Source organism: Nelusetta ayraudi, unplaced genomic scaffold (assembly GCF_046127955.1).
Source record: "Nelusetta ayraudi isolate G7.1 ecotype Tasmania unplaced genomic scaffold, CSIRO-AGI_Nayr_v1 ptg000042l, whole genome shotgun sequence".
Taxonomy (NCBI): domain Eukaryota; kingdom Metazoa; phylum Chordata; class Actinopteri; order Tetraodontiformes; family Monacanthidae; genus Nelusetta; species Nelusetta ayraudi.
This window is the reverse complement of record NW_027466092.1, coordinates 10325001-10337431: the sequence shown is the minus strand read 5'-3', so window position 1 is coordinate 10337431 and position 12431 is coordinate 10325001. Positions and strand designations below refer to the sequence as shown.

The window sequence follows — 12431 nt, the reverse complement described above, 5'->3', positions numbered from 1 at the left end:
GACCTAACATCAGGTTTTGTTTTGCTGATACATCACAAGGGTAAAGCACAAGCAATAATTTAGTGTTAGAGTTACTTTGATGTTTAATGGAATCATAATCAAGACACTGAAATCAGCGTGGACACATTCACAGAAAACTATACTCACCGGTGAGAACATCTACAGGCGTGCTAGTGGGAGATGTTGTTGTGATGTAGGCAATTCTACTGCGACCGTAATCCACATGCTGTGCAAAGAAAATCCTCTTCTCCTTGTGGTCAAATTCCAAAGCCCTCACACTGTAGCCCAGGTTGATGGTTGGGTAGGGGGAGCTGTGATCTGCTGGGTCTAACCTCATACTATTCAGCGTATACTCTGTTGTGAAAATTAGGTACTCGTCTAGCCCGTAGCCACATGTTACTCCATTGCTAAGGAGTGATCCGTGCGCGCAGGCACATTTCGGCTTCTCCTGGTCTGGCATGGCAAAGCAAAACTGCTGGCAGCGTCCGTTGTCCTCGCGGCATGGATTGAAACCAATATGGCTGGGAGATGTGGGTTGGACATGAGGGTCAAACACTACGACGTCCTTCAGCCCTTCGAGGTTGTCTCGAATTACCTGATACAAACAAATATATTACTGTTGCAACTGAAGCTGCTAGATTTAATTATAAGTTAGAAATACATACAAAGAAGTTTTAAACCAAAGGAGATATGCAGTATAACTGACCCAATTTGCTCTAGCTTGCTCACTAGATAGCTTGCAAATGGACTAACTGTCTTTGTAATTATATTTTGTCAGCTGATAAAAATGTAAATATTGAAGTATTTTTTTCAGTGTGTTATCTATCTGTCTATCTATCGATCTATCTATCTATGATATATCAACAATGATTGCAGCTAGTGTCCTGGTAAGATAATAAAAAAAATGTTGATTCTACAACATGACGATTGAACAGGCAAATCAAACATTGTCACTATTGGTGCTCAAGTTGGACTCTCACCTCTGGTTGGGAAGCATTGCCAGGTTCCTTACTGGCCTGAAATAGCTTTTCAAGCTTATTATCCACCCACAACATGTTATTTCCAAATATAGCCATTCCTGTTGGAGAGGGATAGCGGCTCCCAAAGCGGATGATCTCCCTCTGTGTTCCATCAACATGCATTCGGGAGAACATATCAAGAACGTCGTCTGTCCAGTAGAGAAAGTCAGCGGTGTAATCTACGGTCAGGCCATGGGGTGAGGCCAAGCTTGATGATGCCAACACAGTGCGGTTGGTGCCATCCAGTAAGGCACGCTCAATCTTGGGCGTCTGGCCACCATCTGTCCAAAACAGATAGCGGAGCCGGGGGCTGACAGCCACATCACGGGGTTGGTCTTCAGAACTCTTGAGAAGGATCCTCCTGAAGGTGGTGTTAATAGCAAGGACCTCCAGGTGTGTCTCGGTGTCAAAGGCATTGGTGAAGTACAAATTACCTGGGGGAATGGGTGAAAATAGCAAAGGATGCAAAAACACAGAACCGACTTGATCGACTAAGATTCCCAATGTCACACTTGATTTCCTATCTTATACCAGCTGTAATGTCAACAAAACAGCAATGTGCTGGATTTTTTTGCCCTGACTGAATTAAAATGAATAAGAAAAGAAATGAATGAGCGGCTTCGTACCAGCAATCCAGTCCACAGCAATGCCGTGGATGCCTCGTTTTCCAACCCCTGAATGAACGACCATGCTGTAATATCCTCCGTCTGTTTTGGATCTGAAGATTCCCTTGTATGAGTTGGAGGTGCCATTGTCAGTAAAGTACACATAGCCAGATGCAAAATGGAGGTCCACCTTGTCCCACATGCTGTAGGATGCTACAATGGCAAAATAAGAAAATAAAGGTAAGACATGTAATTTACAGTCATCCTGCAGGATCAATCAGGATTAATGTTGAAATCGCAGAGGAATACAAAGTGTACATACATCCTGCAACAGGCACCATCGCTTCGGAGTGGTCTGTGCTGTTTACGTGGAAGCCACGGATGTATTTTGAGGTGGAAACAATTGCAAAGGACTCAAACTGTTCACAGCGGGTGCCATCCTCAGATGGGTAGAAGCCAGTGGTACACGCGCAAGTCTTCTTACTTTCTGGTTTGGGCAGACACAGGTGAGGACAGCCTCCATTGTTGGAGCTGCAGGCATTGGTAGTTCCTGCTGAATCTGAGAGAGGAGAAAGGGCGGGGAAATGTCAGCACACTTCACAAAGAACAACAATGTCAAAATAATGTGCAGGAAAAGCAGCCGATGCACATACCGTCTCTGGCGTGCACTTTGAGAGTATGCAGGCCTTTCATGTCACTCCTCATTATCACCATGTTGCTGCCGGAGTCTTTATCCACCCTCTCAATGACCTCGAAGTCCAGGTCTGTGTAGTATAGGTAGTTCTGGTAGACTGCAAGTCCCCACGGTTTGGAAAGGCCACTTACCACAGTAACCCTTGTTGCCCCATCCATTGTACCACACTCAATCTAGGTGATATAAACAGCAAAAAGAGGACAACTGCTAATGTAATGAAAATTGTTTTCTACTTGTTTGTTATGACCTGTACATCACTTTGGCTCAACGTTGTTGCCTATAAAACATGTAATATAAATAAAGTGGTATGGTATGGTATGGTATTAAATGTGAACATACCACCCCTGTGCTGGCCACGCCCCAGTACAGTTTGCTGGCAGAAATATCAGTGGTGATGTATCCTACATTCACCAGTTTTTCTGTGAAGAGATTTTTGAGGTTTCCTCCATCCATGTCAGCACTAGCAATCTTGGGGGGAACACCATTGTCTGATCCTCTGTCTGTCCAAAATAACTTCCTGTCCATGGAAATAAAATCAAAACAATATAAACAAACAGCTTTTCAAAATGAGTCAGATTGGGACTGTGAAAAGTTGAAAATATTATGTATCATGGAATTATAATCATATTGTTTTAGTTACATGTTTTTGGCCAAGGAAAATGGTTAGCAAAGTTGGTCATCATTTGGTGATTCAACTGCCAATGCTAAACAAGGCAATTAGTTACATTTTCAAAGTCTTTGGTGTGATCTAGCCAGGAATCAAATCCATGATCTTCCAGTCCTCCTTAGGAAGGTTACTTGACTACACTGAGCAGGCACAAGTATTATAGAACCTGGTATCCTGGTTCTCAGGCACCTCCCGAAATCAGCTGAGATCAGGTGAATATATCTTACTGACAACTTCACTGCATTCCCTGTGTTTTTTCCATTTCTTTCAGAATACAAAGAATTAATATTGTGCTTCTTTTATGCACCATTATGTTTGCAACAGTAGAGTAAAGGCTTTACCCTCTTGCAGGATCCACAGCTATTCCAACAGGCTCTCCGACCCCCTCTGGTTTACCAGTAGAGGTGATAAGAGTCTTTCTGTAGTGTTCACCTCCATCCACACGAATTACCTAAATCAGTGGGAAAGAATTACCTGCACATTTGCAGAATTACCTGCAGAGTGATAAGAATCTAAAGGTGTGACACCTATATATATATATATATATATATATATATATATATATATATGTATATATATATATATATATATATATATATATATATATATATGTATATATATATATATGTGTGTGTGTATATATGTATATATATGTATGTATGTATGTGTATGTATGTGTATGTATATATATATATATATGTATATATATATATATATATATATATATATATATACATATATATATATATATATATATATATATATATATATATATATATATATATATATATATATGTATATATATATATATATGTATATACATACATACATACATACACATACAAAAAACTAAAAAAAAACAAGTCGAGTCGATGGCTTACCTCAATGGTTTTAACAGTGGGATTGGTGTAATACATTATTCGGCTTATCCAATCAAAAGCGAGACCAGACGGCGAGCCCATGACAGCAGCGGGGGCAAATTGAGATCTGTTGGTGCCACTGACATCCACTTGCCAAATAGTGCCCTATTGCAAGAGCAAAACCAAAGAGCATAACATTAAGAAATACTAATACAGCTATTTCATATATATATATATATATATATATATATATATATATATATATATATATATATATATATATATATATATATATATATTATTTATTTATTCATTTATTTTTTTTAAGCAGCCAACTTACAGTGCCCTGGATCCAGTAGATCAACTGCTGCTGGTCATCATAGTCGATGTCTCGTCCCTCGCTGATGCCAGACACGGGGGCCATCGCGTTGTTGGAAGGATCACTGGGGTCCAGTGGAATCCCAAAAATGACTTTATCACTCACCACCATCAGGAAGGGAACATCATCTACAGCAGAAGTGATTAAAATCCAAACAAATTAAGTTTAAAGCTTGAAAGAGGAATTTTACACCAGACACACGGCTATGCTTTTTCCTGTTTCCCAAATGGATGAAAGTATATAGCTTTCAAGATAACACATTTGGAAAGAGTGATAAACAAGGTAGCCATTAGACCGTTATCAGTATTTTTATCAACCAGAGAGAGATTTAAGAGCCTAAGTGAATTTACAGAAGGACTAATTTAGAACAAATCTAATTCAATAACTAATTTACTAGAACTATGGGATTTTGTGTGCACTATGTGAAAAGTACAGCAATCTTATGAAGGATGGATCCACAGTTCTGGGGAGTCCAGTGACAACAGAAAAAGTGTACAAATTGTAGTTAGAAAATATTGGAATTTTGAACGAAAGTCTGTCCTTTTCTTTGAAAGGGCAATGCGAAAAAGTAAAGGATAGACTTCTTATTTTTTACATGTAAAAAAAATATATGGAAAATAGTGGTTTGCCAAAAAACTGCAACAGTTTGCAAACAGTACATAAATGCTTACGTACATACATACGTAAATACACGCATACATACATACATAAACACATGCATACAGGCCTATATACCTTTAATGCAGGTCCGTGTGTCAGTATCCAGCTTCCAGCCAGACTGACAGTGGCAGCTGTAGTACCTGGGCCTCAGTCCTGACAGCAGGCACAGCTGTGTGCACAGGTGTTCTATGCACGGGTTAAGGGCTGGATTTAAAAGGTAAAAAAAAAAAAAAATCACAGTGTCAATATTTAGGGTAGATCTACAACAACTTTTCATACTAAAGTAATACAACTGTTGCAAAGAAAACAATTTGATAGCATAATGGACGATTCTGTCGTCCCAATAATTTTGCCAGCTCCCTCTTTCTCATCACACCAATGAAAATTTCTGATGACTTAAAATTTAAGTTGAATTTACCCTCTGGCTGTTTAGTGGCATGGTCCATTACAATACCCGTGGGTTGGTACACATCGTTCATTAGAGTGGTGACGTTGCCGCCGTGGAACTTGTTTGTGCTCATCACTTTGCTGGTGTCGCGCTCTATCCAGTAGACCTTGTCCTCGAAGATGGTCATGCCGTGTGGGTGTTGCAGAACCTTTGTTTGCACGAATGGTGGCATCAGTAACTAGTTTCATGTATCATACATTCCAATCAATTAAAAAAAATGCCGTCAGTGCAAACTTTTTTAAATGTAAGTCATTTTTTAGACCTGTATTTTCAACATATTTATCTCTGTTTTCAGCTTCTCTGTTTTTAGCTTTCTCCTGAAATTGATGGTCCTTCCACATGCTTAGAAAGAGGACAAAAGTTTGGCTCTGAGGTGGGTTGAGATGGAGGATTATTATATAAGAGGTATCAGTTTCTTTTGTGACATAATATCACAATTTCAAGGACGGATTTTTTTTTTTCCAACTTCTCTAACTTCACTGACAGACCCTCCTCCCCAAGTCTGGAAAAGACTTGTAAAGAAAAAAAAAACTGGGCAAACCCCTAGATTGTGAAACTAAGAAACCCACCATGTCACTTGCCATAACCTGATGGCGGTTTTTGCCATCATAGTCACAGTAGTCAATGTACTTCAAGTAGGCGTCAGCAAAGTAAAGCCTCTGTGTGGTATAATCCAGGGCCAAGCCGTAGGGCCAGTACAGCTTTGTGCTGATTATGGCACTTCTTACTGTTCCATCCATAAAGGCCCGTTCGATTCTGGGGTTCTGACCCCAGTCTGACCAGAACATCAGGTTGGTGCTGGGGAAAATTACAGCATGACACAAAACAGTCAGAAAAATAAGGACTGTGATATGTTGAGAGTGTGATGTGTATGAAGGTGTTGACTCTCAAATTACTCCTGTAAAATACAGTTCTTACTGGTTACGAGGGTCTAGGACCAGTCCACGGGGGCTGGTTACATTTTCTGAGAGGAGAACTTTTCGATATCGACCATCCAGAGTCGACACTTCAATGTTCTCCAAGTCTGAGTCAGTCCAATAAAGGTTACGTCCAACCCAGTCCACAGCTATACTCTCAGGCGTCAAAAGACCTCCAGAGAAGACCTATAAACACAAGAAAAACACAGAATCATCACTTTGTTCCCTGGTCCCTTCTTAGCAGTTATGGTCAAATTACAGGAGCCAAATGTACGGCATAAGTGCCTGATTGCTTCAATTCTTCCAAGCTTCCTTAATTTTTTCTCACCTCTTGCCAGTCTGTGCCATTCTGGTAGGCACTCAATATTTTCCTGTCTGAGGAATCGGCCCAGTAGACTTTAGAGGTCGCTTTATCAAAGTCCACAGCCACTATGTTTGCGCCAGTGACAATTGGATGTATCAGAGGTGGTCTCCTGTTGATCCTGTCAGCAATGATCTGACTTCGCTTGGCAACCAGGAGTACAGCCGATAGAGGGTCTGAGATGAGAATTGTATGTTTTACACTATATCTTACTGTGTATATATTGTTTTACAGTGACAAGTCTGACATGCAACACCCTACTGTCCCCAAAAAACAACAAAAAAACAAATACAAAAAATAGATTACTATCTATCTACAGTATGTCTGACAATAGGTTTAAAATTCCAAAATATGTCCTGCCGAACGTAAAAATGAGTGCTTCGTCATTAAAACCCAGCGAGTGAAACATTCAATGTGATCATTATGAGTTCCCCTCACCGGTAGCTTTGCAGGTGCGTCCATCCGGCTCCAGGAGGTAACCATCTAAGCAGAAGCATCTGAAGCTCCCCCTCTCATTGTAACACTGCTGGCTACAGAAACCCGGTATCAAGCATTCATCGATGTCCGCGCACGTTTTAGCGTCGTCAAGGAGCTCAAATCCCGGTAGACAGACGCACTGAGCCCCGAATGGTCCCTGTATACAGCCGTCGCTGCAGCCTCCGTTGTCCAACGAGCAGTCATCTTGGTCTTCATGAAATAATGCAAACGTGAGTTTCCAACCTTGTTGTTACTGACTGTATTTGTCATATTTTTCTACTACCTTTTTATCATTTACTATGCTCGTAATATAATTTTCATTGATTCTGTCTGGATACCCTCTGCAGAGAACTCATATTGTAAGATGCAGGAACTTACTGCAGAATTCTGACTCATCGGCACCATTTGGGCAGTCCCTTTGACCGTTGCACACCTTGTCCAGGTCGATGCACACCTGGTCGGTGGGGCACAGCCACTGCTCGGAAGGGCAGCTAAATGGAGGCGTTGGGCAGTCCACTTCATCACTCATGTCCCGGCAGTCATTGTCACCGTCGCACACCCAGCTTGATGGGATGCACTGCTTGTTGGGACACTGGAAAGAACCAGACTCACAGGTGATGGGAGGACAGGAGTTGTGTTCATCAGATCCATCTTCACAGTCCGGGTGGCCGTCACACTCCCACTCATCTGGTATGCAGAAGCCATCGCCCTGGCACTGGAACTCATCGTTGTGGCACAAGCCTGGACCTTTGGTGGCTGGATTGGGTTGTAGATGTTGAAGAAATCAATGTAATGCTCCTAAATTGTAATTCTTTTTTTTTTCTTTTTTTTTGAGGAAAAGAAGATATCACTCCATGACCTTTCACTACATCCATAATTCTACTCTTTGCTCTTCATCTAGATCTTCAGCCAGCCAGGTCCAACCTCATCATCTTTCTATATTCTATGTACATGTAGAAATAATCTCAGTTTGGCTTCAACTCCAATGCATCTAACGTCCCATTCCACTGAAGTTCTCATGTGTAATTATATCTGTACAAGGAGTCTCAACATTTTAATCACCGCTACCTCCAGTCGTTTCCACAGTGCCATTGTCTCCAAACCAGATGCTGATCCCCTTTTATTATCACTATTTTCCAGCTGTTCCAAACTGCTCTCTTAATTTTCTGTCTGATTGTACAACAATAATGATTAGGCTGACTTCATTCCAAAAGGCGCAAATAGCTTTTATGCCACTTATCACAACAACAGACACAATTGATTTTTAAAATGCTTTGACTTACGGCAGTCTCGTTCATCAGAATGGTCCCTGCAGTCAAACACTCCATCACATTGATAACTCGAACTGACACATTGGTCGCCACTGGCACAGGCAAATTCAGACGAAGAGCAGATAAACTCTGAAAAGAAAAGAAGGAATGTCAAATCAGCAAATAGTTCAGGTGAAAGATAATTAGTTAAGGTGAATGTTGAAGTTAAAAATGTGATTCCAACCGCAGTCCTTCTCATCAGAACCATCCAGGCAGTCCTGGTCTCCATCGCACACAGTGGAGATGGCAATACAGCGATGCTCAGGGCACAGGAAGAAGTTTGGAGGGCATGTTGTGATAGTACTGTCTGTTAATGACCAAAGATTTCATTAGATTTTTCCTACCCACTATTTACAAGAAGTGTCAATGGTAAAATTCCATTTAGCGAAGCAGATCGAATCCTGGCAAACTTACTGCAGTTGTGTTCATCGGACCCATCGCCGCAGTCATTGTTGCCATCACACAACCACTGTTTGGAAATGCACCTGCTGTTATCACATGTGAAGTCCTCATCAGAACAGGTAGTAGGTGGTTGAGAGGGGCAGTTGTCCTCATCAGAACCGTCACCACAGTCATCCCTGCCATCACAACGCCAACTGGACTGGATGCAGCGTTTGTTGTTGCAGGTGAACGCATACGGAGAGCATGTAGAACCTGGTGAGGGTGAAAATAGGGAAGAAGTGATGTTAGTCCAAAAAATATCTTTAAATAATTCCCAGCTTCATAACTTCTGACACCCTCACCTGTGTCAGTGCAGTTAGCCTCATCAGTGTGATCCAAGCAGTCATAGATGCCGTCGCAGCGGTAGGAGTTGGGTATACAGCGTCCTTTATCGCACTCAAGGGTGTCTCCAGTGCAATTTGGAAGAGGCACGGCTGAGTCGTCCTTGATGCAGTCCCTCTGATTGGCTTGAAGCTTCATGCCATATGGGCAGCCACACACTCGGCCAGGGGTTGGAGTGGGGAAGCAGAAGTGGCTGCATTGTCCGTTGGGCATCCTGTTGCAGTCGCTGGAGATCGCTGATGAAAGGGAAAAAAATACAATTCAGAATGTTTCTACACAATTGGGTTGATTCAGTGCTTAAGTATGAACTGGTTTTCAACTTACAGCTGTGGAGGTCAGACACATAGGCCTTCACATTCATGATGCCTGTAACTCCTTCTCTGATCTTGATGCTTCCTCCTGCATCCCTCTTCCTCATTTCGAAAATGGCTTTGGTCCGCGTGTCAGATATATAAAGGTAGTCTACTCATCAAAAACAAAACAAAAACAATGGTTGTAGTGTTTAAAAGCAGACACGTGAAAGTTGGGGCAGTGTTTACTATGACTAATAACTTGTGAAATTACAGTCCATCAAGTCAAACTACCAAGTAAGAATTACTGATTAATATAAAAATAAAAAATGACATATCCCACCGTTATAAACTGTTAAAGAGAAGGGTTGGGTGATCTCGCCAATGCTGGTAAATGTCTGTCTGTCATTTCCCTGGAAGTCAATGTGGCCGACCTGGTCCAGTTGGGAATCCACCCAATACAGAATGCGCATGCTGCAAGGGAGCATTGGAGAGTGGTTAACAGACAAAGACAGGCATGGAAGAGAGCATGGAAAAAGCAACACTTTTTTTTCTTCTAGAAAATGGCATATCTCAAACTAGTGGGTCACTGCTGTACTTACTTGTAATCGACAGCGAGGCCATAGGGCCATCCCAGCGTGGTGTTGACCAGGGGTACAGCATTGCTGCCATCAGTGTAGCTCTTCATGATGACTGCTGGGCGGTGCCAGTCCGACCAGAAAAGGTGGCTAAGAAACAACATTTCTTCAGACTCACATGAATGCACTTAAAAATGTATGATATCATGATATGGTATGTCAAACTATCAATCAATCAACTTTTATTCATAAAGTGCTAAATTACAGCCATAGGAGCCTGGAAGCGCTTTGCACAGTGAAACAGTCAAACAAAAGTATCTTTTTTTTTTGTTAATAAGACCAAATTTAGTACTTACCCTGTACCTGGATGAATTGCAATCCCTTTCGGCTGACCTAATTCTGTGGCGATGTCTCGCCTGGATCCATCTGTAACTTTGAAGGCCACTACTGATTGGTAGGTGTTGGAGGTCCAAAACAAGACCTTGGAGGTCCAGTCGTAAGCCATTGCATCAATTGCTCCTACTCTCTGACCAGTTAAAAGGTCTTGAACTGTAAATAAAGAAATCATGAGAAACTACTAATATTGAGATAAAATTCAATAATGTGCCCTCGTAATATGTGATTTCGCACCAGTGCCATTCAAGCTTGACTTGTAGACAAGCTCTCTGGATCTGTCGTTGTAGAAAATGGTGCCATCGTTGCTGTCAAACTCCACAGCAGAGCCAGAGAAAGTTCCTGAAAGGCCTGAGAGAGGCAGGATAACGTCCTCTTGAAGGGAAGACTTCAGAGGGATTCCGCGCACGCCAAGAGAAGTTCCCAATAACAAGAAGTCCTCCAGCTCTATCCAAAGAGGGAGAAGCAGTGGTTATGAGTGGGAGAACGCAAAGTTTAAACAAGTGATTTCTAAGAATTTGAGTGGTTTGTTGAGATAAATTGTCAAAGCAGGTTCTACGTAAAAGTGCATGTTTCAAGAAACCCTTATTGTATTGTATGTTCATTTATTTCATTAGTGTTTTACTCTTAAATCAAAGCATTTCTTCATTTTATCAGTTGTTTAAGATTAACATCATGCATCGATATAACAATGAAATAAGGTCATTTTACCAATGTGTTAACCGATGCCATTGGTAATTTGACTCATTTGTTACCCCAAACCTCAACCATGTTAAGGTTGCAGATCACTGTTCTCTCTTCTATAAAGTCAGTGCAAACTCACTTTCACAGGTTCGAAGGTCAGAATGAAGATCATAACCATGGCGACACTTGCAGCGGTAGCCCAGACCACCATTGTCTGTGCGGTGACTCAGGACACAAATGTGTTGACAGCCACCGTTGTGTCTACCGCAGGGATTCGCCACTGTAGGACATAACAGGTGAGTCATTTCATCAGGTGAATGTTCTTCCATCATAATGGACTGTTTTTTTTAAACGTAAAAAACAATGATGGCTTTCAGAATAAAAAGGGAAGGGCTCTTTTTCCCCCCAAACTTGTGTCCTCACCAATAGGTTGGAGAACAGGGTGCGAGACCACAACGTGACCCGGTCGATTTGCGGTACGATAGAGCAGCGCTGGGTTGTTGTCACTGAAGCGGTTTGCTCTCATCACAGCCATCTTTGTCCAGTCAGTGAAGAACACGTGGTTTTCAAACACAGCGATTCCAAAAGGATGAGGAGACTGGGTTGCTCCTTTAAGAATTACTTTCCTGGGGAAGAACAACCATGGAATGTGTATCCAAGACAAGCAGTGCATGCATTTCTGTTCCAAGTTACAGGGTAGATGTTTGGCCGCCACCCTCACCTATCCAAACCATGGTAGGTGACCGTCTCCACTGTGTCGAAGTGGCTGTCAGACCAGTAGATCCTCTTGTTGACAATGTCCACAGTGATTCCCATGGGAATGCCAAGTCTGTTCTTCACCAGCTCAATGCGGTTACTGCCATCCATGAAGGCACGTTCCAGCCGCATATTCTCATTGGCATAGCCCATGTCTGTGAAGAACATGTAGCTGCAAATGCCAGAAAATACAACTGAAAATCAAAACGAGGGGTGGTCCAGTAGGTTAAAGAAAATTAATGACATGTTGAGAAAATCTTTGTGTTCAAAATTGTGCTTTGTATCACATAATAGGAACAACAACAACAAATTGTGTTGTGGAACATGGTAGCTGTACTAAAGCATCAATTTAATTGAAAAAAGTCCCAGTGATTGTTACATCCCGAAGGATGCGAAATTAGTCCTCCGCATTTGACCCATCATCGCCTGAGGGAGAGTGGAGGGCAGCAGCAGTGCCATGCCTGATAATAGATTTTATTTGGAAGAACGCACTTTACATTTGAGGTCAAATCTCAAAGTGCACAGTGACAATAAGATATATATTTTTTGT

The 12431-nt window shown here is 41.7% G+C and overlaps 1 protein-coding gene across 1 annotated transcript in view; it reads right to left on the bottom strand.

Annotated features, from left to right (window-relative positions):
- The window catches only part of lrp2b (low density lipoprotein receptor-related protein 2b), a 37466-nt gene that overhangs the window by 17991 nt on the left and 7044 nt on the right, over positions 1-12431 (bottom strand). The window contains exons 13-40 of the mRNA XM_076034216.1: positions 11847-12053; positions 11549-11751; positions 11265-11405; positions 10679-10888; positions 10405-10597; positions 10073-10198; positions 9814-9944; positions 9505-9642; positions 9141-9416; positions 8812-9051; positions 8582-8704; positions 8371-8487; positions 7466-7843; positions 7049-7297; positions 6578-6786; positions 6251-6435; positions 5902-6130; positions 5303-5480; positions 4960-5088; positions 4186-4352; positions 3867-4010; positions 3327-3436; positions 2658-2835; positions 2278-2491; positions 1947-2183; positions 1646-1837; positions 981-1453; positions 148-595 (exon numbers count right to left, since the gene is read on the bottom strand). Of these exons, the coding sequence (XP_075890331.1) occupies positions 148-595; positions 981-1453; positions 1646-1837; positions 1947-2183; positions 2278-2491; positions 2658-2835; positions 3327-3436; positions 3867-4010; positions 4186-4352; positions 4960-5088; positions 5303-5480; positions 5902-6130; positions 6251-6435; positions 6578-6786; positions 7049-7297; positions 7466-7843; positions 8371-8487; positions 8582-8704; positions 8812-9051; positions 9141-9416; positions 9505-9642; positions 9814-9944; positions 10073-10198; positions 10405-10597; positions 10679-10888; positions 11265-11405; positions 11549-11751; positions 11847-12053 (5825 nt within the window). The remainder of the gene's footprint in view (positions 1-147; positions 596-980; positions 1454-1645; positions 1838-1946; positions 2184-2277; positions 2492-2657; positions 2836-3326; positions 3437-3866; positions 4011-4185; positions 4353-4959; positions 5089-5302; positions 5481-5901; positions 6131-6250; positions 6436-6577; positions 6787-7048; positions 7298-7465; positions 7844-8370; positions 8488-8581; positions 8705-8811; positions 9052-9140; positions 9417-9504; positions 9643-9813; positions 9945-10072; positions 10199-10404; positions 10598-10678; positions 10889-11264; positions 11406-11548; positions 11752-11846; positions 12054-12431) is intronic.